The sequence below is a fragment of the Clarias gariepinus genome, chromosome 2 (assembly GCF_024256425.1).
Source record: "Clarias gariepinus isolate MV-2021 ecotype Netherlands chromosome 2, CGAR_prim_01v2, whole genome shotgun sequence".
Taxonomy (NCBI): domain Eukaryota; kingdom Metazoa; phylum Chordata; class Actinopteri; order Siluriformes; family Clariidae; genus Clarias; species Clarias gariepinus.
The window spans coordinates 21,937,296-21,965,000 of NC_071101.1; the positions used below are offsets into that span (position 1 = coordinate 21,937,296).

General features: G+C 35.3%; 2 protein-coding genes across 4 annotated transcripts in view; one reads left to right on the forward strand and one right to left on the reverse strand.

Moving 5' to 3' along the window:
- The first annotated feature begins 1,797 nt into the window (after positions 1-1,797).
- On the forward strand, positions 1,798-21,139 carry cd44b (CD44 molecule (Indian blood group) b). Its single transcript, XM_053486970.1, has 8 exons — positions 1,798-2,170; positions 9,850-10,018; positions 10,810-10,946; positions 11,067-11,135; positions 12,558-12,935; positions 15,715-15,810; positions 18,757-18,835; positions 19,206-21,139. The coding sequence occupies exons 1-8, from the start codon at positions 2,104-2,106 to the stop codon at positions 19,417-19,419; spliced, it is 1,209 nt and encodes a 402-aa protein (XP_053342945.1). The 5' UTR covers positions 1,798-2,103; the 3' UTR covers positions 19,420-21,139.
- A 2,481-nt stretch (positions 21,140-23,620) lies between these two features.
- Positions 23,621-27,705, reverse strand: part of slc1a2b (solute carrier family 1 member 2b) — a 25,396-nt gene continuing 21,311 nt past the window's right edge. For all 3 annotated transcript variants that reach the window (XM_053481798.1, XM_053481790.1, XM_053481806.1), the window contains exon 11: positions 23,621-27,705. This exon is cut by the window's right edge and continues 55 nt beyond it. In XM_053481798.1, coding sequence (XP_053337773.1) covers positions 27,686-27,705 — 20 coding nt within the window. In that variant the 3' untranslated portion in view covers positions 23,621-27,685.

Sequence of the window (27,705 nt, forward strand, 5' to 3'; positions counted from 1 at the left end):
CTGATTGGACATGGTGAGTGTGTGATCTTGTGCAAGATAGGAAATTAATGACAACATGATAGACACATTAAGGACCTCACAAGGACATGGCTAAGAAGTAGTATGAACTTGATAAATGCACATTTTTTCATGCCATGGTTGTCATTGGAGTGTGCCTAGGCCCTTAGGACCCTTAGTCTTTTTAGTATCCTGCACTAGCATAGGAGTTTAGTAGCACTGTGTCTCATATCACATGCTAAATACTATTTTTTGACCACTATTGAGTACTAAAACTAACTAGTTTTTCTTATACGGATAAAGGACTGTTTGCACACCCGTCTTCTGGATATTCTAAATTAGTAAATACTTTGGAATGTAAATTCTTTTCAATATGAGTCACAGCTCATGACCATAGTCTTGTGAAAAACTGACAATAGAAATCACAGCTATGTTTAATAGTTGATGCATAGCTGTAGTTAAACACAGCTGTTGGAGGCAATAGAAAAAGGTAATTTTGTCTGATGAGTCCAGACTGATCATATACCAGAGGGATGGGTTTATCAAAGTAAGAAAAGAAGCGCATGAAGCAACCCATCATGCACTTATGATCTGTGGTTGCATCTGTTGGTTGGATCTAGGCTCAGCAATGTTATGTGGCAATAAAATGAAGTGAGTTGACTATCTGAATTTACTGAATGACCAGGTTATCACTTATATGGACTATTTTCTTCGCTGATGAAACAGGCATACTCCAGGATTCAAAATGTGAAAAGTGTTGTTTTGGAGCATAAGATCATTTTCACAAGAGTTTGCCACCACACTGTGCACCGTAATCAAAGAAGGCGGTCAATGAAATCCTGAATGTGCAACTTTTTTTGCCATTTTTTTTTAAGCCAGTCCCGCTTACTTAGCAAAAAGAGGCAAGTATATGCAATAAGACCTTTTTGCCTCACTTCATGCTGTATATCACTCCAGCATGGACTACTTTTCTATAACTAGCCATGTTAAATTCCTTAAGTAATGTTAAAAGGCAAAAGTAGTCATGAAAAGGGAAACCTCTGTTCAAAAACATCACCTGACTTACAACTTGTACAGACATACAAGCTTATAGTTAAAATGTTAACAGTGCTTATTATAAATCTGGGGAGAAAAAAACACATTGGTTGCTCAAGGCTTGTAATGGAAATTTTGTCATATTTTCTATTTAGACCATTACCTGGTCACTGACAAAATGAAAAATTTTCAGGAAGGTTAGAGTTAAGGTCTGTATCTCTCTTAAGAAAATCTACCAAAATTCAACCACATTACTCTTGCTTTTTTAAATTCATTTGAAATCTGCAATGAGGTTCAGTTTAAACAATGTTGTGATTTATGCTATATTCACCGAAATTAAATAGGCAACAGTTAGAATCACTGTGTAATTATTGGTTAGAACAGTATTTTTGTGTGCAGGGTGACTGTTGGATACTTCTTCATCTTGCATTCTGTGAGAGGAGGAGTGAGGGGAGAGAAGTCTGGCTGAAATAAAAGGTAGTGAATTGAGTGCCAGTTCAGAAGGAGGCAATTACAAAGGAGCAGATGTGTGCTGTGTGGATGTTGAGGACCTTGGCACACTGAAGAGCCAGAGAAAAGGGGCTGAGCAGTAAGAGAGGCTTTGACATGGAGCAACAGGAGACTTTAACCGAAGCAATAAAATCATACAAACCAAAGCTGAGGGGAAGAGAAAGGGTGAGAGAAAAGCAGGCAGGGAGGGAGCAGTAGAGGGGAGGGGCAGAAGGGTGTGTTCATATACGCACCACCCTCTTCCATCACAGCAGTGAGACCTTCTCTCTCTCTGTCTTTCTCAGGCACGGACGCACACACGCGCACCACTGAAAAGTTAGAACAAAGTCTCTTATCTCCGACAGGCTAAGAGCCACCCACTGCACACTCCCCTGAGGGCACTGGACCCCTGCTCCCTCCCTCTCTCTTTTAGTCACTCGTTCACTCTTTCAACCACTAACTCATACTCATATTTAATCAATCCAAATTTTCAGCAGCTTTGGCAGAGAGGAGGTACAGGAATACAGGAATCTGCTATACTCTCTGCTATACTCTCTGCTATACGCTATACTGTCCGACAGCATGTGGATTCTCCTGCTTGGACTCACCTTTGGATTGGTGTCCCCCTCTTGGGCAGACTTTCCCCAAGGTAAGAGAAAAGCACTTGTTTTAATGATAGTAACTGTGTCATTTTTTTTATCCATTTATTAATATATTTTACGATTTTTTTTAAGAAACTAAATGTCATTGCTATTCTTTCTGCTATTTCCTGCCTTGTCCAAAGTGTGTTTTTTTTATTTATTTTTAAATGTGCATGCAAATGTGTGTGGCTGTAAGTACTGAGTGCACCGATGCCGGCGAGGCAGCATGCATTACATGTGGCAGACAGAGCAGACAAAGGAGACGGCTGCCGGCTTTCCAGACAGACAGAGAGAGAGAGAGAGAGAGAGAGAGAGAGAGATACTGTATGGAGGGACATAGACAGCTGAAGAAAGATAAAGAGAGGGTAAAAAGGAGTCTGTCCTTTAAATACAGTATGTAGGCTTGTCGTTTTCAATGTTATCATTGAAAAAAGCCTAACTGGATCATTGTGCTGTTTCCTTTCATAGGTTTTCCAGCTTGTGATCAGAACTTAGCTACACAAAGGAAATTGATCAATCGTGTTGCTAGTCTTCTGTTTTTTTTTTCCCCTACTCATTGTTCCTAGTTTGCTCTTTCTTCATTATAAAGTGGGATTTTGAAATTTTGGTTGGCGGTGTAGAATATCTCAGCTTTGGAAGTTGGTAGTGAAGGTAACAGCTCTAACTGTATGTATATTTTTGAATGGGGACGTAGTTAGTGAATATATCAATATATGATAGTGAATCTGGTCTAGGTGTGTAATATTGAGGGAGAATGGGGAGACACTTTGGCTGTCTGCCAGTGAGCCACCAGTGTGGAGCTGTAAATTTCTGGCACTGACAAACAAGAAAAACAGAGGGTGGTTTAGGATGGTGTTTGTAGGTTTAGGGCTTTGTGCTGTGCCCTGTGTAAACGTGAAAATGGAAAAGAGTGGGTGTTAGAGAGAACTAGCCTTGAAAGTAACAAGTCATGAGATAGATCACGACCTCCTTGGTGAGCTGAGAAAATGAGATTTGTTGTGAGATACCCCAAGAGTAAAGCACCCAGCTGTTCAATATCCATCATACCATGAGGCAGCCAGGGTGGCAGGAAGTTAATTTGACATTGAGAGAGCCAACACTGCTCAACATGGTCTTACAAATTTGTAGAAATATGTTAAGGTTACTTTGAACAAAGGAACAAAGACAAGAATAGGAATAGAAGCAGGGTTTGTAATCTTAACTTTTCTGTCTGATGGCTTGATCTGAACAATTTTCATCCATGGATTGGAATGCTTGCAATCACTGTTTTTCATATTATTTCTTTGAATGAGCTCTCAATATCTCAATATTTCTGAATTCATGCCGACACAGCACAGCAATGCACATCATACAAATACTTTACGTACATAAAAACTACCTGGGTGTGTACTACTGACTCCAGGTTGTGGTTGTGTGTACTGTAGTCTTTTTTTTATGTTAAGGGTGAATAGACTGCCTAAATTTCCTAAGTGTCAAGCCACCGCCAGATGGGGTTTCTCTGTTACTCTCAGGTACATGCTTGTTTCAGTTAGGCTTTGGAGTTATACCTGACCTTGATTTTATTTTCAAGGACATTGTGATGAGACAATCATATTTTATTACTTTTTTTTTTTTTTTTACGTTTACTTCAATTCCTTGCTACACATTAGAGGAAGTGTAAGGTGCACGTCTGTAGTAAGACAGAGTAGTGAAACTGGGGCTGGTTTACTCCCATGAACCATTTTTACAGTTCTGGGACTTGAACTTAACTGGTCAGAAACAAAAAATAAAGGAAATTAATTAACCATAAATTAAACATAAATAAATTTTTCTATTTTGAGCTTTCTAATTGTATTTTGTATTTGTCAAATTCTATTAAATATGCAGGTTAAGCGTTAAGCTAAGATAAGTGACGTTTCCTGTTTTGAAAGTCAAAACCCAACCAAATGCAGCCCCTCCCTTTAGGGCATCCTCTAAAGTCACACACTCAAAGCACAGGGTGCAATCCTTCCTCATTAGCTCTGTGTCCATATCTTACCAATTTTAAAAGTGGGTGAGATTGTTCTAATATTACCATTACCAATATAAATCCTTAAAAATCTTAAGTCCTTTTGAATTTCTTTTACTGATCATTCATAAATGAGTTTCCTGTGGATTTTTTTCTTCTAACCTATAAGATTAAAGGGTGTTTTAGTAAGTGTTTTCTTTCTACATTTCTCCCACATTAGATGCAACACTTCATGATCAGCATTTTTATTTTATATAGCCACATGAAGTGTGTGTATGTGTGTTTACCTAACATGGTGTAACTGGCAATGCCTTCATCCATTTGCAGTTGAAGTTCGAGTCAAAGTGATATGTAGATCATTGAACATGCACCTCCTTACAAACACATTAAAATGCACACACACAGTGGCACATTTGAAAACCCTCACGTTACCTGGAGTGTAATGTTTCAAGGTGAGGAAGGCCATTTGGTGTTGACCCAAGCCTCACAAAGAGGACTTACATGGCCAAGTGTCACCTGCTGATTCCAAGCTTTTCCACATGCTACTGATTTGGCTTCGTACCTTCTTTTAACTTTGATCAAAAACATGCTGGCATGCTGACATGGTATGTTTGGTAGCACTGCATGAGTGAAACTGGATTTGTGATATAATCTTAAAGATATTTTTACACCCTTCCTGTTGGACTAATGAGCAGTAAAGCATTTATCGAATTTAGCCCAAATCAGTAATTACCTAGTATTCAAAATGATCCATCTAAGTCATGTTTCATAGTTACATATCTTATTCTCAAAGAAATCCATAGAAGGAAAAAAAGTTTGAGTCCTGGCCTACTCACATAATTCTTCCCCTTGCTTATTTTCACTCCTTCTGACAGTAATGTTGCTTTAAACTGATCCTAAATAGATGAAAAGGCCCTCACATTTCAGCTCAACTGTGTCTCCTGGACTGCTGTTAAACCTCTTAATTACATTTTAAAGCCTTTCTGTGGGGCTCCTGCTCCCTGCTCTCTTCCCCTCCTCTCATTTGTTTAAACACACACTCAGCCCTTTGTGTGGTAAAGAAGCTATACTTCTCGGCTATTATTTGCAACAATTGAAATATATTTGTTTCAATTCAGCTTCCAAATATTTTTAAATATGTTTAAATAAAGAGATGTCTTAATATAATATTGTAGCAAGAAAGCATTGAATGGAAAAAGTGCACTTATTCAAAACTTGTGTTTTGAATAAAAACTTTTGTTTTAAAGAGGATGCATTGAAGCCTGTGTCCTCCAAAAACAATTAAGGTGTAAAGAATAGTAGGTGAGGGTAAGGGGTGTCCTTCGGTTGACTTTGACATAGCTGCATTCAATCTCTGGTATCACTGCCTGCCTACACTTGCGAGTTAATATAGATGGAACAATATTAAAAGTAGCTATGACTGAACACCATGTCATGGGGGCAAACAGTACTCAAAACATTGTGTTGAACTGACATGAACTTTGCTTGGAATTCATTACATGGGTAATTTAGTTGATTACTTGTCAGTGGTATTTATAACAATAGTCCACTAATTCAACTGACATATTATGAGCTAAATGCATAATTTCTACTAAGTCAAATATTCTTAAATAAGTAACCTCCAGTTTGGAAGATGTTTTTTACCCTTGGCTTAAAGTCAAGGAAAGGTCATCATAAAATGTTGGAGTAACATTTCATATGCCATATTCTTCATGGTGTTTTGCTGCTGCTGCTTCTCTGTGTGGTTTGATCGGAAACCCACAAGCCAAGGCAGAAATTTAAACCCCACCTACAGCAGCTGGAGGTTCTGGCAACTGCTCTATAGACAACATCACTCATGCTTTCTCTCTTTTCACATCATTTGTTTACTATCCAAATCCCTTAACTCCATTAGGAGACAATGATGCTTTCAGAATCAGCGCTATTGAACTAGCAGGACTCGGCATGCTGAGTAAACCAGCTTGACTATCAATTTTGCATTTAAATGAAGTCACCTTGAATGTTGTTGTTTTTCCCCCCTTGATCCTGTAATACTGCCATTCATCTCTAAAGTAACTCTGCAGGCCCACAAGTTATGCCTTTCCTTCAGGTCTATGTGCAACTGCTAGTTTTATTTTGAATATGTCAGAATAACCCTCTGCCCAACGGTCATTAACAGCCAGACTAGGTTCTCTTCTTCTCTCAGATCCTGATGTGTGTTAAGGCAGTTTGATGAGCTATGAAAGTAAACTGCATGGCTGTTAAAGAATTTTCATCTCTGACCACAAATGTAAATTAGCTTGTTTGTGCGCATGTCAACTAAATTAAAAGCTGTGATATTTCAAATGCAGACACAGGTTTAGAAGACAGCATTCCTAATGTAATGAATTTAAAATGAATAAACCACAGAGCCATGTGCTGCCCAGGCTGGCATGCAGTTCATGGAACCTCGAGAGCTATTTCCTGTGTCTTTCTTTAAGTCATTAATACATAGCCAGATAGACTTGACTATCAGACACATAAGGAACTGGGTTTTTTTTTCGCGTTACAAAACAATAATTTTCATATGTTGAAAAGTTTAAATATGCGTTTCATATTCAGCATATTGTAATACATGCTGTTTTTAATATGAATTATATATTTGATCTTCAACTTAAAACTTTTCAGTCAGAATATATACATCTCAAAGAAAAACCTTGAATCTTCTTTTGTATATTAATTATTGCTAATGTTAGGAATTTATAATAAAATAATAATAACTATAATAATAACAACAACAACAACAACACAAATCCTGGCCTTTCCAGATATAGTTACTTCATAAGTTACAATTTAACATTTTTTATCCCCACATTTTTTTCTGTCTTAAAGGCAGATGCTTGTGTTTAAATTTAATGGTCCAGGCCAGGGTTTTTCAGGTTTGGTTCTGAAATGCCAGTGTTCAGCAAAGTTTGATGATTCTTCTGCTCAAACACAGCTGATTCAATTAATTTTTTTATTACCAGCTGAGAGTCTGATGGGTTGTACAGGCCCAATGGTTGGGATTGATTCCTGGACCAGGAACAGCAGCGAAAGCACCATATGCTAGCCACTAGTCTGCCAGGAAACAAAACAAACCAACTCTGAATATGGAGTAAATATTGGTGTGTCATTTGAACTCACTAAGGTCATTGCCATCAGCTCTGAACTGCACCATTGACTTAATTTAGTATTTTGCCAAAAAAAATTTAAAGCAAGGGAATAGTTAAGAAATTGATTAAGAGTATTAAAATTCCTTACTGGATTTTAGCGGATAATTCTAATGAATAGCATTTAAACGTAACACAAAAATTATGCCAGAAGATCCTAATTGAAATAGTCCAGTGTATCTCCCTAGCCCTTAAAAACTTTACTACTTAATTAATGACTAGAAATCAATAAACAATCAAAAAAAAGGTCAGTCAGTCACTTGCATTTTTTATACATAAATAGGTACATGCTGTTTGTGCATGTTCCTATGGTAACTTGTCAAAAGCTTGCTGATGAGTATTTTTGCAACAGCGTATGAGATACAGAAGCAGGATATGAAAACTGCAGTTTACATAAACAGAGAAGTGGCCTGTGTGTGAACTGTGTGCAAGGCTAGCTTGTGAACATGTAAAGTGATTCGTGCTTTCCTTGTTGCTATGGTGACTGAAAGCCAGAAAGTTTTGTGTCTTTTAAGCACTACACAGCCAATTAATAGACATAGTTTATCTGCACATATGATATGTGGTTGGCTAATTGAAAAATAAGAAAATATAGTCCATATAAAAGAGATGCAAACTTTTTTTCCCTACTACTTTCTAACAATGACAGGTCCTGTAGTACATAACTGGTGGTACGTTGTATTATTATTATTATTATTATTATTATTATTATATAAGTTAAAGTGGCATTTTACTTTAAAAACTTTGTTTCCAGACCTTTGCAGTGTTTATTATATTTTAAAATGAAATAAAGCTGCTTTCCCTAGCTGATATGATTATAAAATACAAACCATAACTTAGAGTATATACAGTATAATTAGGAAAAGGGAACTAAACAATGCATTTTCTTGTCATTGGATTAATGCACTTTATTCTCTTAAGTATGTATTTTGTCTTGAAATGGTAAAGGTACTGTGCATGTTATATATTTTTTCTTACAGCAGATAATGATGATTATGATAGAGGGTGTGTGAAGTATTATTAATATCATATAAAAATCACTGCAAATATTATTACCTTTTTTTCCCCTCAAACTTTAATGATAGTAATAGTATTTAAATGGTTATGTATTGTTTAATATTATACTAGAAGTAATCATCTTCTTGTTGCAAATGACGTATATTGGCACATATTTGTTGGTCAGAGGTCTGGTTTTCCAAGTTTCAGGAGTAATGAGAGAGTGTGTGGCCATGGTGACCAAACAAAACTGTGCCCTTGAAAATCTCGAATCCATATTCATAGTCTCCCTCCCACAGTCAATATGGAGTGAAATAATATTTTAATTTTCTCTGCTGATGTTTCTTGATACTGTTCTGGTTGCTGTTATGATGAAAGTTTATATTTTATAGCTTTGTGTCTGACAGCATCTGCATGTCTGTCTCTCTTTCTGTTTGAACATAAGTGATTTAAAATAAATGTTAACATGGTTCGGCTTTTACTAATAATAATATAGTTTTATTGTTGCAATATGTCTGATGTATAGCCACTAGAGTCAATCTGGTCTCTGGTCTCTCAAGTTTTTCTCTGGTTAAAAACAGCCTAAATTAGGCTATAAAGTCTTGGAAGTTATGTGTGTTCATACAAAGGGGCATCCTGGGTGGGGTGTGTGACAGCTGTCAATAGATATATTTCATATTCATGACAACTGTACAGGTGTATATTTTTATGTAACTCATCAGTTACAATTATGTTAAGCCATAAAGTTATGCATGACTAGGGGCATGGCCAATTTGAGTGTCAGCTGCATTACAGGTGTCAAACTGCTAATGTATCTGCCATGCTGGTTGTAATTCAGTTTACCACAAGAAATTTAATACTTGACGCAGGACAATGTGTAGATATGAATGACAATTTAAATAACATGCATTAGCATATAAATTAATGTTAGCAATCATAGAATTTTAGCTAATCTAAAGCTAAGCCTGTTAACTTGTGAATGGCAACTGAGTACATGGTAATGAACAGTCTGCTGATCTTCAAAAACTCTCTTCAGAAAACCTTGTCAGAGCATTTGTGCAGGTCATTTTTCTCTTATCAGCCAAAAAAACTATATCTCTTCGTTTTTTGGCTGATAAGAGTAATTAGCAGTTGGAATGATGACCTGGACAAATACAGTTTGTGGTTTAGACTTTAATTTGAAATTTCTGTGGATATGGGGTATGGGTGTGGGTGTACGTGCAGGTGTTTATGTGTATGTTCACTTGAATTTAAACTTTAGTAAGAAGTTTGGTTTTAAATGCACCAGAAAACTTTGCTCCATTGCCTATAAAATAAAAGAGATTAAAAAATAAAAAAAATAATTTAAGCACCTGTATAAATATTTTTACAGCATCGTTCCACAGAAAGAATTGCCTTACAGAATAAAATTACTGGAATTAAGGGAGAAACGAATGGATTATTTAAACACCATCTCAGATTTGGATTATATCTCTTAGCTTTTTGGCTGATAAGAGTAATTAGCAGTTCTTCATCTCTTTGTCTTTCTCTCTCACAGAAGTGAAGCTACGAAGCTGCAGTTATGCAGGAGTATTCCTTATTGAGGGGAACGATCGATACTCTTTGAAATTTTCTGATGCCAAGGCCATATGTGATTCATTGGGAACAGAGTTGGCCAATATAGAGCACTTGTCAAAGGCTTATAAAATGGGGATGGAGACCTGCAGGTGAATATATTTTTTCTGTTTTTTACATGCCTATACACATACAGGATATCAGTTGACTAAATAAGAAAATTGCTAGAGAATCCTTAAATGCATTTGTTGAAGTTTTTGGAGGACCCCCAAATGCGACAATAGTCAGAGGTCTAATCCAGCCATTTTTTTTTCTAGCCTTACCAATTTGTATACCATTGCTAAAACTAGGCAATCACAGGCATGATAGCTAGTGTATATAGAATATTGGTACTACTTTTCAGTGCATTTGTCTTTTTACAATTTTACAAGAGCTGCAGTTTCAACAGATGCACTAAGTGGCTTCTTGTTTCAGGAAGGAAGCATGAGTTAGCATTCTCTGTCCAAAGTTCATAAAAATGGCATTAAATTTGACTAGCTCAAGTTGGACCAGAAATAACTTACCTACATAAGGTAAATTATATGTGCCTTTATATTTATCTAATTTAGGATTTGTACAGCCTATTTTTTGCTCATAGAAAGAAATGGACAGTTATAATTTATATTAAGTCTATCCCACCTTTTCCAAGACTTTTTTAATTCTTCTTTTTTTCCCCCCTTCAGCTTTAGGATTAATTTAAATCTCGCTGCATGTGAGGTTCTGCCCCAAAGTAGCAATCTGCCCTAGGACTAGCCATTTATTAAACAAACTTACAGAAGTAATTAAGACTTCTCTGGTTTATTATTGTAGAACAATTGAAATTCAGTCTTAAGTATAACTAATTTATTGAACATACTGCAAATATTACTGAGATTGATAAATCTGTACTGGAATTTGTAAACAGATATGGCTGGGATGACAGTCGAAACATCACTATTCTTCGACAGGAACCAAATGATGTGTGCGCAAAGAACATGACAGGTCTTCTCAGTTTTGTACCTACAGATGAGACCTATGATGTCTACTGCTATGATTCTAAAGGTAGTTAGATTAAAAAAAGGAAAGCTGTATGCTGTAATTTATGTACGTTACAGATATGTAACCTATATCTGTTGTAATGCACATAGATCTTTAAAAATGCAACTCTGTCTTCCAAAATAGATCAGTCTACTGGCAAAAACTGCACCTTTGAAATAAGAAAGCCATCCAGTAATGTTTCTGACAACGTTGGTGAGTCACAAACATATAATGCATATATATATATATTATATACAATATTTCAATGGAAGATGCATACATACAGTACATACATACACATGCACATTATATATATATATATATATATATATATATATATATATATATATATATATATATATATATATATATATATAAAGATGCACAAGCAACAGGGATAACCGCAGCCTTAAGAGGATTGTGAAACGAAGCCCATTCAAGAATTTGTGATTCACAAAGAGTGGACTGCAGCTGGAGTCAGTGCTTCCAAGCACAGATGTATCCAGGACATGGGCAACTGTTGCATTCCTGGTATCAAACAACTCTAGGACCAGAGATGTCAGCGGCATCTTTCCTGGGCTAAAGACAAATAGAATTGGACTCTTGCTTAGTGGGCCAAAGTCCTCTTTTTAGCTAAAAGTAAACCAGGATGTTTTAGAGTACTTTATGTTTCCCTTTGCTGACCAGCTTCGTGGAGATGCTGATTTAATTTTCCAGGAAAACTTGGCACCTGCCCACACTGCCAAAAGTACTAAGATTTACTTTAAGGACTATGGTATCCCTGTGCTTAATTGGCCGGCAAACTTTTCCAGTCTAAACCTCATAGGAAATCTATGGGGTACTATGAAGAGGAAGATGAGGGACACCAGACCAAACAGTGCAGAAGTGCTGAAGGCTGCTATTAGAGAAACCTGGGCTTTCATAACATCTCAGCAGTGGCACAGCCTGATCGCATCCATGGCGCACCACATTGGTGCAGTAATTCATGCAAATGGAGCTCCAGCCAAGTATTGAGTGCTGTACATGTTTATCCTTTTAGTAGTCCAACATTAAGAAATCTCTCTTTTTTCGGTCTTATATTCTCGTATTCTCGTTTTCTGAGATACTGAATTTCTATGGCTTAGCTTTAAGCCATAATCATTACAATTTAAAGAAATAAACAGTTATATAGGGGTTGTAGTTTGTGCGTGTGTGTGTGTATGTATGTACAGTATGTATGTATGTATGTATGTATGTATGTATGTATGTATGTATGTGTGTGTGTGTATATATATAGGGTAATGTGCACATATAATACACACACACACACACACACACATATACACACACATATACATATATATATATATATATATATATATATATATATATATATATATATATATATATATATATATGTGTGTGTATATGTGTGTATATGTGTGTATATGTGTGTGTGTGTGTGTGTGTGTATTATATGTGCACATTACCCTAAGACTTGTCATCCTTTTGTAGTTGTGGAATTGTGAATGGATTTATGTACTATTGTTATAAATGACATATTGTAAATAAGTGTGTTTTAAAGTTATTACATACTGAAAAACAGTAAACTAATGGCTTGTGCACTTTCACATTCCATTATACCCCCATTTGCAGGAGACTCTGAAAGGCGAGATTCAAACAACAATGCAAATTTCTCTACGACTGTTGCTCCAGTAGAGTTGCACAGCTATAGCACTGTTATAGATGCCATAGAGAAGATGAAGCCCAATTCATCCAGCTTTCCTCACAAGCATGATAAATTAGAAGACACACAGCCTACTACTGAACCTACTACAGATGAAAGTTCTGATCTTCCAAAATTGGATTTAGGGGATACAGAGGAAATGACCACTATCACAGCTACCCTAGACAGCCTTGGCTCAGGTATGGGAGAGATGACCCACACCACCATAAGTGAATCAACATCTGAAGACCCCAAGATCATCTCAGAGGATCATGGCACAGTTGAAGACAACATATCTGAAACAAATGGTAAGAAACAAGACAATTATTTTCCCAGCATGAAACTTTTTTCATCTTGGCTCTACTTATTATTAATAAGTCCATGCAGTTTTACAGGGTGTACCAAAATTCGCCATATACATGAGCAAATTAAAAGTTTTAGCAAAATGTAACTTTATTTACAAAAGATCTTCTACATGATTGCCATTCCTTTGTAAACACACTTTGTAAAGTCATCTCTCCTACTCATCATGAACTTGTGTTAAAACATCTGGTTTGCAACAAATGCGTGCAGTTGCTTAATTATGATTAATTCGCCGTGTGTAAAAAAATGTCCTCTATTGTAACTATGCTCAAGTTATGTGGCAGATGCCCACTTTAGCATTTTTTTAGATAGATAGACCATAATAAAAGTTTCATCACAGGAAAGTCTTCAAAAAAATGTACTCGAATGTTTTATCGTAGTATAACAAACCAGATTTTTAACCCTTTGATGTCATGCTATTGTACACTGTTGAATGCACAAGACAGTCCAAAATTACCCTAATTTTTTCAATGCTTTTTTATTCTTAGTTAAGTGGTTTATTGTGGTATCATTATAATAAATTAATGTCATTACAAATTATTTAAAAATAACTGCTTAGTTTTACTGTTAAGTTGTTGTTGTTGTTGTTGTTGTTGTTGTTATTATTATTATTATTATTATTATTATTATTATTATTATTATTAACAGACCCAACTGAAATTTATATAAAATTTGTTTTAATTGGCATGATTGCAACCAGCCATGGCAGGGCTGTTAAGCAGAGGCACGAAAGCACAGCCCAAGTGCCAAAAGCACAACAACAGCACAACTACATGACCTTGATCTTTATATTGGCTCTATAGAACAGTTCCAGAAACACCATTTATTATTAGTAGACTATGATTTGTTTGTTTATTTAATTATTTATTTTGCATCGCCGACAGACATTATTTCAGAACTAAGTTGGTGACCGACCATTAGAAATCGACAGTTAGTGTAATTAACGGGGTGAAAGTAGGTCTTATTGGTATGATGTACCCGAAAGGTGAGAAAAATCCAATTAGGTTAATCTGTCAGAACTGATTGTTGTATAAAGTATAATAATGTATTCATACAGTATGTAGTATCACGTTTCCTAACCATAGTCAAATTTACAGAAACTTTAAATGCTGTCTTCTATATGAACTAGATGAAACCGTGACCCTAATGTGAGTGGACTACAATAAAATAACTAGAATTATATAAAACAATTAAAGGCCCCTATTAAATTCCATTGAGAATACATACAGGTGCTTTTACCTGTGTTGTGCATTCACATAACAAGCCTTGATAAGAGTACTCATACATAAATGTATTTTATTCAAAAATACTGCTTAAGACTAAAATACTGACTAATAAATGTGCATCGCAGATATAAAATAAAATGATAATTCACTCAGATTAAGGCGTTAAAAGAAATACAGGCTGGTGATGGAATAACAGTTCATAGCTGTTATGTTAAAGTGTAAAAGATAACATGAATTATTCCTTGTTTATATCACAATTTTTAGATCTACAGTACTACTACTTAAAAAAAATTAACAGCCCAACAGGGCCACTACAATGTACTAACAATCTGACTGAAATTCCTTGCATCATATACTGCCTAGCCAAAAATGTCCCAATTTCATAAGGATCAAATTATTGAGCTGCATCGCTAAAAGAAAATAGTTAGGGAGATTTGAGATTACTGGAACTGTGTAGTTGGGAAAAAAAAAAAGCCATACAATGTGAGGGGAATTCACTGCATTGTGACCTTAAAAAAAAAACATTTGTTAGTAATCAAAAAAATATTTTTTCAATACTCTGAAAATAAAGACTTGTTCAGCTCAAGAAGTAATGCACCCATCTTGCATAGTGGCTACTGTAAAAATCTCTGGAGGCAGGCTTATAATCTGGGGTTGCTTCAGTTGGTCAGGTCTAGGCTCAGCAATGTTATGTGGCAATAAAATTAATTTGGCTAATGAATTTACAGAATGAGCTTTTCTTCCCTGATGGCCGTGGCAGAACCAGGACACAGATTATGAAAGAGTGGTTCTGGGAACATAAGAATCATTTTTACACATGAACTGGCCTCCACATTTTGTGCTTTAATCAAGGCTAAAGATAATTCAATGAAATTTTGGAGTGTGTGACTTTGTTGCTGTATACTACTGAACAGAATGGGCAAATGAATTAGTAAATATCCTTTAGTGTATTTGCCTTCCCTGTCCATTGAACTGCATTGTAATATTTTTCCCCATTTGCTATCTGGTGGAAACGTTTCACACATCAATATCCACCTTTTTAGTGTAAAGCCCCCTCTGCTGTTAGAGAGTTAAAGTTTCTCATTCGGTATAACAAGTATCTGCTCATATTCACCCACGCTTGCTATACACTCGCCCCCTGCTGTTTGGAGACGAGTACTGCAAGCACTTATTCCTTTTTTTGTGTGAGATTGCCAGGTTATTTTTTTCTAGATTGCTAATTTATGTATTATATACTCTAAGCAAAACTAAAAAGGAGAAGAAAAAGAAAGAATCATAAATAAAAAAAATTGCTATTATCTAGCACCTGGAAGGGTTTATTCACTCATACAGAAAAGCTCCAATGGAGTGTAGAATAACCATTTAAAGAAATATCAAAAGGATTTTCAGTGTGCTTTATAATTTATATTGCAAGGCAATCTATCTATCAGTTAAATTATTTGAAAAAAAAAAATAAAATGTTAATGTGCTAACTTCTGCATCTTATTTACAAACCAAGCCATAGAAGATGACAAAAGGAATACAGATGACACTGATCGCAAAGGGCGCAAAATAGGAGGAGAGAAGGAGAAGACGGAGGAGGAGCCCGGCAGTGGCAAGTCTTCAGCTACACAAATTCACATGCTCAAATTCTCATATGCCTGGTCAATCTTTATTTACATTGCAAAAGCACAAACAGGAAATCCGGCTCCTTCCCATTTTAGGGACCATGAACAGCAACTATTCATGAATCATTTGATACTAACATTGGAGGTGTTTTGAATGGAATTTAAATCTAATGTTAATGCATTAATTCTAATATGGTATAATTTCTATAGTAGGGGAGAGCGGGGTAAGTTGTCACACTGACTAACTTTTACTGAGCACCATACATCACAACGTAATAAATGTTTCACTAAATGAAAGAAGGAAGTCTCGGGCACATATGATGTATTCATTACATTTATATCTTATCTCATAACGGAGTTGTAGACTGTTGAATGGAGAATGTGCACTTTTGACAATTTGCCCCATCGGCAGGTAAGTTGTCACACTAGATTATCTTAAAATAACAACACAAATACTTAATTGTGATTATTGATTTTAATTGTTAAATTCAAACCAAAACTGGAAATTTGAACAATTATGCCAATACACATTTTAATCAAAACATTAAGTAGAAAGAAAACTTTAGTTTGAACTTTAAACTCAAATGTTCTCTGGCTTGCACATAAATCCATCATAACTGAATGGAATGCTGCAAATAACTTGCTTTACTTAACATGTTTATCCTCTGAACAAAACAGATGCCCTATTTCTGATTAATCAGACTCAACTTCAGAGTCACAATTCTGGCACACATAAATTGCCTGGCCTGAGGTGCAAGCATCTTTTACGCATTTTATCCAGGTCTCTTTTGGACGACTGTTTGAAAATGGCTCCATACAGAAAGGCAGAAGCACTCTTTATCATCTGATGATGACTCTTGAATGATTTTTCTTCTTTAAGCTGCCTTGTTCTTCGTAGGTCCAGATGTTTTCCCCCCTCGCTTCCCTCTCTTTTGAAACAGCTTTTTGCTAGATTCAGCCTTATTCTTTTCTTTTTCTAGTTGCTGCTTCACTGGTGTGTCGGTTAGAATTGCTGATTTGCGTCGTTTTCTTCCTTTGCTGGATGGTTTTCGGCGGCCAGCTTTTGGATATGGCCGGATGTCCTCTGGAGTTGTTAGTCCGCTGTCAGTAATTGCAGTGCTGGGTAAGGGTGAGCTGGTGATAGAGATGGTGCTGGAGCTTGGCAGTTCAGAGTTGGTGCTGGGGTCTGGCAGTGCAGAGTTGGTGTTGGAGCTACTGTACTTGCCCTGCCAAGGCTAGTTGCTTCTGGCTTTCTCAGTGACAATTTTGTATGCCGCTTTAAAAAGCCTGTAAACCACTCTTTGCTGCCTTTTTTTTTTCTGCCCACAAAGGCACAAACTTCAGTTTGTGTGCCACAGCAAACTGGTAGGCAAGCTTTCTGACCTCACTTGGTGACAGACCAAAATAAATGTCAGCTGACCTAGTAATATACTCAACAAGCTGCTTTTCCAAATCAGGGGAAAAAGTTTTCCTTGGCGTTGTATAACCAACCATTGTTGTTGGCATGGCTGTCTGACTTTAAATTTTATCTCTAGTAATCTTTTGACTATACCGAGTTAGAATACGGTAATTTATGTTAAAATCCTTTGCTGTACTTCTGATTGATTTGTTCTGCATCTTTACCTGCCTGACTGCCTTTAACATACAGTAATGTCAGGTGGTGTACTGCCACGCTCTGTCTTTCGTTGATAATTTTGAACCATCTTACTTTCTTCCTTCCTTCCTTCCTTAATTCCTGCCTCTCCTTCCGTTTTTCCTTTCTTCAAAAACCTTATTACAAATACAAATGAATTACAATATCACAATTTTTTTGAGCATTTATTTGTACTGGAGACTCATTGGGGATTTATTTGTAATGAGACAACTTGCCCCAAACTGACATTTATGCTAATTTTGGCTAAATGTCAGGGTTAGCTCAACATAGCACGTCAGCTGAAGTATCAAAAGACACGTTAATGTCTCCTCTATTTTGTGCAAAATAATAATTTGTAACATCTATACCTAACAAAGTAGTACTGAAAAAAATTTAAAGTGATTTAGTTTTCCTTTTAGCTCAAAAAAATAAATAAAAATGTGCTCACCTCAGATTAGAGCAGTCTTGACCACATCTGAACAGGAGGTTAACTATAGACGAAGAATTCACACAAAGTGGCTATTTCATTTTTGAGATAGAGCCTCTAGTGTTGGAGTTATGAACAGTGTGACAACTTGCCCGTGTGACAACTTACCCTGCTCTCCCCTACTTTATTTATATTTACATTTAAAAACTATCTTGTCAATTAAAAATGAAAAATAGATAAATCTTGATGTGTCACATAAATGTTGATGTGACATGTATAACAGCAATGAGTCTCCAGTATCAGAACTTTGTTACAGTCAGGTTTTCATGCCTTGGAATGTATTCAGGCGTTTTCTAATTTATATACATACCTGTATTATTAAAGGTATTACTTTTATTATTATTATTATTATTATTATTATTATTAATAATAATAATAATAATAATAATAATACAATCCAGGGGGCAGAAAACCTGACTGTAACAAAGCCCTGATACTGGAGACTCATTGTTGTTGTTATTATTATTATTATTATTATTATTATTATTATTATTATTATTATCTTCTAAACAGAAAATAAAATATTATTGCTAAGAAAATTACTATTTAGAGTAGACATGCTACAAAATGATTAAAAACCTGTTTTGTGGACATTACACAACATAAATTGTAAGTACAATACAAACTTATAAAAGTATGGCATATCATTATTTAATTAATAATATCAATGTCATCTTTAGTATATCTGTGAGGTATAAGTAATGACTGAGGTTTTTGGAACTATTTTCCAAAGAAAGCATATTTGTGTATTATTACTTTCTTTATAAATTCTATAATATAAGCTGTGGTAAATATATTCTGTCTCATTTGCAGATTGGTTGGTCATCTTGCTTGTGATTTTGGCCGTTCTTGCTATTATTCTTGTGGCTGCTCTTGTGCTAACAAGGAACAGGTAAACATAACTGATTGGAATTTCTTTTTTTTTTTACACGAAACAGTTCTTACTTTTTACCACTAGGAACAATGCCTAACAAGTGTGTTTCGTTTCTGAAGCATTAAAATGTCATATTTTTACACTGTTAGTGATTATTTGACATAATTCAATAAACAATGAACTAGATTGTGTCCTTATAGCTGCAGCCTATACTACCCTATACTACTGGGAGGTGATGTTTTTAACACAGCTAATGTTCTGTTAAGTCACAGTACACAAAGTGAAAAATAAAAAAAAGGGCAACAGGGCATGAAGCATGCATCACAGTGAACTCCTAAAGTTACATGCTACACTGCAGCCTAAATGTGTGTTTGGTGTACTGGCATAGGTGGTGTGGGAGGAGCCAGACTCTGATGATCACCTCTAAGAGCAGCAATGAGGGCAATGGGGCAGCAGCATCAGCAGCCAGCCCCCAGGATCAGGAGAGAGAGCAAGAGATGGTGACACTCATGAACAAAGAGAAGGTCCAGGAAAATGGCAACACAGAGGAGTTTACTGTGATCACTCTAGAAGAATCACCAGAGAAAAACCCGCAAGCATGAAAGACTAAAAGAATGATGAGGTGTGGATGAGGGGTGGAAGTATAAGAGGAAAGAGAAATGCGTCATAGCTTAAGCCTTGACCAGAGAGAGAGATAGAAGTCGTGAGACAGGTAATGAACCAGACACACACATACTGTTGGTGTGTCTAACATCTGTAAGGATTGTAAAAAAAAAAATCTGTTTTTTTTTTTGTTTGGCCTTTTTATATGAAAAACGTTCGATAGTAAGGCATCTTCTATAATTCCCCTGTAGCTTCAAAACAAAAAATACGACAAAGTGTTACAATTTAGACAAAGGCGGAAAGAGAAAGAGTTTTCAATATGCCATGGACACATCCTAATTTTAACCCTTAATATGGGTTCTTAATTCTTTCCAGTTTTATTGTACCTTTGACATTAAAAGAACCTGATGGTTAATATAGCACAAATAAAAATATTATTTTGGTTTAATTTCATTTTTTTTCCCCAAAAACAATTAAGACTGACCAACAACACATTTCTGAACTATAATAAATAATGTTACGGGAGAAATAAGCTGGTAGAAACCAAACTCCTGATTCCAATAAAATACTTAAACAGAGATGATATTGCTCACCAGCACATTTTTTAACTGCCCCATTTTTAGCCTATTCCTACTGATGCCTTTTACCACGGTTAAGACACATTTATAATTTCCTAGTGTCAGTATTTAGATGTAAAAACTTGATTATATCTTCATGCTTTTTTAAAACTCTTTAATTATAATTATTATTTATTTAAACTGGAATTGTGGGGGAAATCCAGTTCAACTTTATTTTAATTTTGTGATGTGCAGTGTGTTTATGGCATGTTGATAGGATAGTAATAAAAAAGGCTGGTAAAGATGTAAGGTTTAAATGCAGGCCTTTAAAATGTTACAGGAGTGCTACAATTTCAACTTCAGCGAGGCAGAGATGCTTATACATGTTTAAAACTTCTTTAAAAGTCTTTTGTGACTTTATTTTTTTAAGCTGTGCGTAAATTCAATTTCCCCTGCAAATGATGATTTGTTTGTGTGTTTGATTGTTTGTTTGTTATTGCTTGGTTGATTTTTTTTATATTTAATTTTTTTTTATTTATCCTGTATATACCACTATGCCTGTTTACTATTGTGTTCAACTTGAGATCGGAAAAGTCAGACTGTCATATCCATTTCTTTGGCCAGTGTAAGTGAAAACCCATTTGCACCTGTATTAATTATGTAATATGATGCTATACCAATGTTTTAATATTAATATTTTCGATCTTCAAAAGTCTATCAAAGAACATGTTGGAACAACAAAAGCTAATGAAAAATTATATATCGATATTCTTATCATCTGATCATGCATATGCAATTTACATATATTTATTCTCATGACAGTTGGACAAAAAGTGCCAATAATTCAGTGTACCAACATCTCCAATGATTTATTTTAAGATGCTAAAATGATGTATTTTAACGTCTATTCTTTGCACCTTACATTGCATCCAAAAGCTTGAAACATATGTATATAAGCTTTCTCCTTACACACACATTTCTTATTGTTCATATTTTTTGCTTTGTCTTTTTTATGATGGCATCTACTCTTGAACGTACTTGTTTAAGAAAGATTAGCATATGCAGTAGTGGTAGGAGTGTGTACATTGATAAAATAACAAATGAGTGTTAATTAAAAACAGAATTTTGTGAAGTCCAGGCTAAAATAAAAAGAATAAATGTGTTTTTTGCATATTTTTTATGGATACATTGCATGAGTAATTGTAAAGAGTACCATGTATTTAAAAGACTTTTAGGCCTTTAATTTGAATAAGACTGTATATATGAGAAAGCAGCCGGAGGGGGTGCGTGTAGTGAGCACAGTTGCCATGGCATCCGGGTCGTCATGGAAGACAGTATTTCTGCACCACAGTTTAGAGACACTCTAAAAAAAAATATATGGTCTGCTGTGGCGACTTCTCGATGGGAGCAGCGCAAAGACTAACAACATATATGTGTGTGTGTGTATATGTATTATATATATATATACAGTTTATATATGTATATATATATATATATATATATATATATATATATATATACAGTTTATATATGTATATATATATATATATATATGTATTTATATATATAAATACATATATATATATATATATATATACATATATAAACTACATATATACATATACATATATACATATATAAATATATATATATATATATATATATATATATATATGTATTTATATATATATATATATATATATATATGTATATATGTATGATATTTATACATGTATATATGTATATGTATATATGTATGAAGAAAAGACAGGAGGCTGAGTTGGAGATAGCAGAGCAGAGCTGAGAATGTTGAGGTTCTCCTTGGGAGTGACAAGGATGGATAGGATCAAGAATAAGTTTATCAGAGGGACAACCCACATTAGATGTTTTGAAGTCAGAGAGGCCAGATTGAGGTGGTTTGGACATGTTTAGAGGAGAGATTGTGAATATATTGGTAGAAGGATGCTGAGGTTGGAACTGCCAGGCAGGAGGTCTAGAGGAAGACCAAAGAGGAGATTTATGGATGCAGTAAGAGAGGACATAAAGTTAGTTAGTGTGAGAGAAGAGGATGCAGAGGATAGGGTTAGATGGAGGCAAATGATTCGCTGTGGCCCCTGAAAGGGAACAGCCGAAAGACAAAGAAGAAGAAGATGTGTGTATATACACTCAACAAAAATATAAACGCAACACCTCAAGATGCTGATCTGACATCATGAGTAGTGCACAGGTGTGCATTCAAAATGCCAACAATAAAATGTACCTGTGTTCTTCGTCCATAACAGATGCCTGCCCATACCATAACCCCACCACCACCATGGGCCACTCGATCCACAACATTGACATCAGCAAAGCGCTCACCCACACGACGCCACACACGCTGTCTGCCATCTGCCCTGAACAATGTTAACCGAGATTCATCCGTGAAAAGAACACCTCTCCAACGTGCCAAACGCCATCAAATGTGAGCATTTGCCCACTCAAGTCTTTACGGTGACGAGCTGGAGTCAGGTCAAGACCCCGATGAGGACGACGAGCATGCAGTTGAGCTTCCCTGAGACGGTTTCTGACAGTTTGTGCAGAAATTGTTTGGTTATGCAAACCAATTGTTTCAGCAGCTGTCTGAGTGGCTGGTCTCAGACGATCTTGGAGGTGAACCTGCTGGATGTGGAGGTCCTGGGCTGGTGTGGTTACACGTGGTCTGCGGTTGTGAGGCCGGTTGGATGTACTGCCATATTCTCTGAAACGCCTTTGGAGACGGCTTATGGTGGAGAAATGAACATTCAATGCACGAGCAACAGATCTGGTTGACATTCCTGCTGTCAGCATGCCAATTGCACGCTCCCTCAATGCTTTTGGCATCTGTGGCATTTTGCTGTAAGACAAAACTGCACATTCCAGGGTGGCCTTTTATTGTGGGCAGTATAAGGGACACCTGTGCACTACTTATGATGTCAGATCAGCATCTTGATGTGGCACACCTGTGAGGTGGGATGGATTATCTCAGCAAAGCAGAAGTGCTCACTATCACACATTCAGACTAATTTGTGAACAATGTTTGAGAGAAATGGTAATATTGTGTATCTGAAATGAATTTTAGATCTTTAAGTCCATCTCATGAAAACATCTCACCCGCCGCTGCACTGGCCCTCCTTACACCAGCCACTGGTGGCAGGCCAACCAGAATAAATTTCTTGTGGCTCTCTACTAATGTGCAGATCCTGACACCAGTTCTTGATGATGCTGTCTACTGTTACAGTTGTGAGGAATGCCTGTGACACTATGATATAAAAGTTAATGTTGATGATGCCTACTGCCTTCCTGCACAAACATTACCCACCATTCCCTGACGAATTTACAAACAAACAGAATTTCAATATTAAATATACTTTGAATGAGAAATAATAAAACTTTCTAATGAATCAATTCTGTTAGGTTTCGTCTATAATCCTAGTAGCTCCTGTTTACAAAGAGAAATGAAACAACAAGCTGTTTTTTAGCTCAATTATTTTACCCTAATTTAAGCCCTTGGATCTAAAGCTTCGTATTGGTTTTAGCTAAGTAAAGTAAATAACTCAGCACTAAATAGAAGTATTAATCATGGGTATCTGGTGGCTATGTCTTGAGAAACAAATAATGGTCAGAATTAGTTATGAATCAACATTTATTAGTTATAATAATTGTATGTACACCAATGGTACAACACATATTGATATGTATGAACACATATTTTATTTCATGGATAACATTTTGTATTTCTTTTTTTCTTTGTTCTTCCTTTTAAATCAAAAGAAAAGAGACATCATAAGAATAATGAGAGGAATTTAGAAACAGAACAAATGGTCCCAGAGGTGAAAGGTGAGATCTGGTTATATCTCACTCATATCTCATTAATGTTAAATCAAATGGTTAGAAGTTTTGACTTAATACATCAACTATGCATGAAGAATGACACAAGGTAAATAGTTCTGTGGTACTCTGTGGTATATAAGATAGTGTTATAAAGGTTTTTCTTGGTCCATTCAACTCTAAAAAGCAAAAAGGACCAGTCTGCCTTAGGGTTTGTGCTTGTCAAATTGATAAATTAAAAAAAAGAACAGAGCTTATGAAGTACACGACTGTATAAGAGGTGATTGTTTTTCTAGTTTTCCTTATTTCTGGAAGACCACAAAGACCACTGGACTTGAACTGTGATTAAAAGCAAAGTCTCTATTGGATAATCAGGCAGAAATCACATAGGCAGTTTAACAAAAAATACTGCCACAAGCTTTCAGTGAAATAGATAGCATATAGGTAATTTTTTAAACTTTACACCTAACCACCAATACTAGTCCATATTAGAAATCATTCTTGGCATCCTAGTTGAGATGCTTTCAGTTCACATACATACTTACTTTTCTTTCTTTTCTTGCCTTCAAATAAGTTGTACTAAGCAAATGTCAGAGTAATATTACAGTGGTGGACAAAAGTGAAATTTAATGTTTTAATGACTAATATATATTTTTTAAATTAATGACAATCAATCTAACAAGAATCATTTATTATTTTATGCAGTGAAATTGCTATACAACAATCAATATTTAATATTAAGTCCTTTATTCTAAAAGACGTCTTCAATCCTCTGATGTCACTTGCTCAATTTATGCCTGCTTAAATGCTTCTTTAAAATCATGTAATGTTTTAATACTTTCGGCCACCACTGTATACTACGTTCAAGTAAATGCACATATGACTTTTTTGAACAAACACTTAGATACTATATATATATATATATATATATATATATATATATATATATATATATAAAACATTTATGTGATACAGCTACACACAGCTATTTATGCAGTATGTTACACACAATTGTATATGTATATGCTTTCTAATCTAACTTTTTTTTATTACATACAGGGTACAATTCTATTGAATTATAAAAAGTCACACAATTAAACACTAAATTTAACATAAAACAAATCCATTACCTACAATATTTACACAAAGTGCATGGAGGCACTTTCACATCATGCTTTGAAAAAACTGGTTCAAGAAAGTAAAAGAAAGAAAAAAAAGGAATGTCCACACTTGTGTGAGTTGAGGACAGTCCTTATGTTCTAGGCCATCATCAGATCAACATTTGCTCATAGGTGGTAGTGTTTAATATGCATTAGCATTGCAGTATTGTAGCAGCTAATCAAAACTCAAAATGCACTGATGATTCTCATGACACAGAAATCAGTTGCATGAGAGCTGAAAATGAGCTGTGCATTTGCTATGAGATAGTGCTCCTCACAATGTGGCTTTCTATTTAAACAGCTATAAAACATGGGTTTTAAAAAACATACTGTATATACAATACACACAACACATAGTGATTAATGGTTTTAGAGGCAAGCCAGGTTTTAGAAGAGGTTACTAAGAAAATTTATCATAGCCATTTATATATATATAAAAAAAAAAAAGCATGCCTATATATTTTTTGTGCATTCCTTCCATTTATCATTTGGTTAATTGGTAATACTTTGCATTTCTCATACAGTTACTATACTATAATTCTCCAGGTTTGTGCTGTCCTTGTAGATAGGCATTGCAGTACGGTCGGTCTGCCACAACAGTCATAGTCATGTTTCAAAGAGGGGAAATATTTTATGGAGCCTGTGTTAAAGGACAGGGACATCTAAGGGAATTTCGGAGAGTATGTATTGGGATGCTTGATCTAGTAATGTTTACTTAGGAACTCCTGCTTTCTTCCACTTTTATATACTTATTATTATTATTTTTAAAAAATCTTGTATTATGTTAATATCAGCATCCTTTTTAGAATCGCTTCATTTTACATAATTATGATTGTTTAGTGTGCTTTTAAAAAGGAAACATGCCAAGGTGATATGAATTGCAATGTTAGTCTTAACATTGTTACTTTAAATGTACTTTTTAAATGATATGATATTGTGTTAAACATGTTTCTATTGGGGTGATACGCTTGCTTTCTTGGGTTGTTTTATTTGTATTATAATGACAAATTATAGGCAGTACATGTGAAAGAAGCTGATACATACAGTGCAAGCTTTTATAATATAAAGGCAATAGGCATTTGGCAAGCTGTAAACCCATGGTGAAATTGTAAACAGTAATCACTCTCCAGCATGTTCAGAGGGCTTAGCATAAAATATTTCAACTGGCTGCATTAGGAATGTGTCTTCCCTGATAGCACTGAGTGCATCATTATTTGCCTGAGTATCTAACATTCTACAATATGCAAATAGAGAGCGTTTAAAAAGTGAATGCCTTGAGCTATATGCTCTGATTTATTTAGAGTACTTACTTTTTTTTTTTTTTTTTGGGCACAAAAAGGCAAGTTTTATTTTCAGATACTTAATATTCCACCCAATCATGACAAGACTAGATGTGAATAATATTTTAAAACTATATACTTTTAAAATAGCAATAAAATAGCATTAATATTTTTCTGAAGGATGTGCTTAATATCAGTAGTCTGCGAAATCTTACCAGGCTCTGGTGCTGTCTATAAGAGGCAGTGTGTGCTTTTAGACTAAAGGTAGATTGTTTATTGTTCACATCAGTTTTAGGGAATGTCAGTGACACTGTGGGCTGTTGCTTGTTTGGTCCGTTTGCTGATGTTCATATTTTCCCTAGTTTTACCTAGTCACATGAGTTCTTCCATGCAAAAGGAAATGGAAAAAAAATAGGAAAGAGAGGTTAGTAGGTCACAAAGGTGAAAGCATTCAGTCTCATGTCTTGTGCTTTTCATTTCTTTGCGCATGTACCATAACTTCTATAGTTATTAGAATTTTCTAGTAGGACCAAAGGTGTGATTAAAAAAAAAAGACTGTCATTTGAGAGAGTGTACACAGACAGTGTCACAGAATCATTGCTAAAGGAGAGAACCTTATACCTTATTCAGTCAACCATACAGGGGCAAAGAGGAGATAAATTCAAATTATTTATCTAGCTATAGGTATGGTATAATTGGTAATTATGGTAAAATTTAAAATAAAAAACAAAACAGTAGTAAGGGAAATAAACACTATCCCCTGGTCATTATATATATTGTACATGCTACTCTGTTTAAATGGATTTAAGTGTAGGGATGATTTTTGAAATGGTGTTGTTATACAAGCCCAGATCTGCCTGCAGATGACTGGGGATCTGAGACACAAGTAAAGGCACTAACAGATTGTGCCAGATGGAGTAAGGTTATACAAAAGTAAATGACTATTGCTGTAAAAGAACAGGAAAGCAATGGATTGGCATAGGCTTGTTTAGTTCAAACTGAACTGACGCGTTTTCTGTGTACTCTCTCCCTATGTTCTGAAAGCGCTTAACTGCATTAAACTGTTCACATAATACCAGTTTGAGAGTCATGGAATGCATATGATATATATTAATTTCAGGAATAATTTAAGGAATACATTTTTTTTCTTTACCCAGTCAAGGCTTGCATTATGTGCATGCTTTAATTCATAGGCACAAGTTAGTGCACTATCAGACAATGTGATTTTAAGCCCGTTGAACATTAGTTCATATGTTATTTTAGATCAAATGAACTGTAATGGGAGCATCATAAGAGCCTAAACTACAAAACCCCATCATTTGTTCTGTTTGCATGATTTTGGCAGATCTTTTTATTCCTCTCTTTTTTTCAGTAAATAAAAAGCTTGGGGAACTGGATACAGAAGGGGTCTGTGTGCTTGCATTAATCACTCTTTCGTGGTT

What these genes read in the sequence shown, in the direction of transcription:
- cd44b (XM_053486970.1), top strand. Translation starts at nt 2,104, where the DNA reads ATGTGGATTCTCCTGCTTGGACTCACCTTTGGATTGGTGTCCCCCTCT. An exon ending in ATGGGGATGGAGACCTGCAG is followed by an intron (nt 10,019 to 10,809) that starts GTGAATATATTT and finishes ATTTGTAAACAG; the next exon opens with ATATGGCTGGGATGACAGTC. An exon ending in TAATGTTTCTGACAACGTTG is followed by an intron (nt 11,136 to 12,557) that starts GTGAGTCACAAA and finishes CCCCATTTGCAG; the next exon opens with GAGACTCTGAAAGGCGAGAT.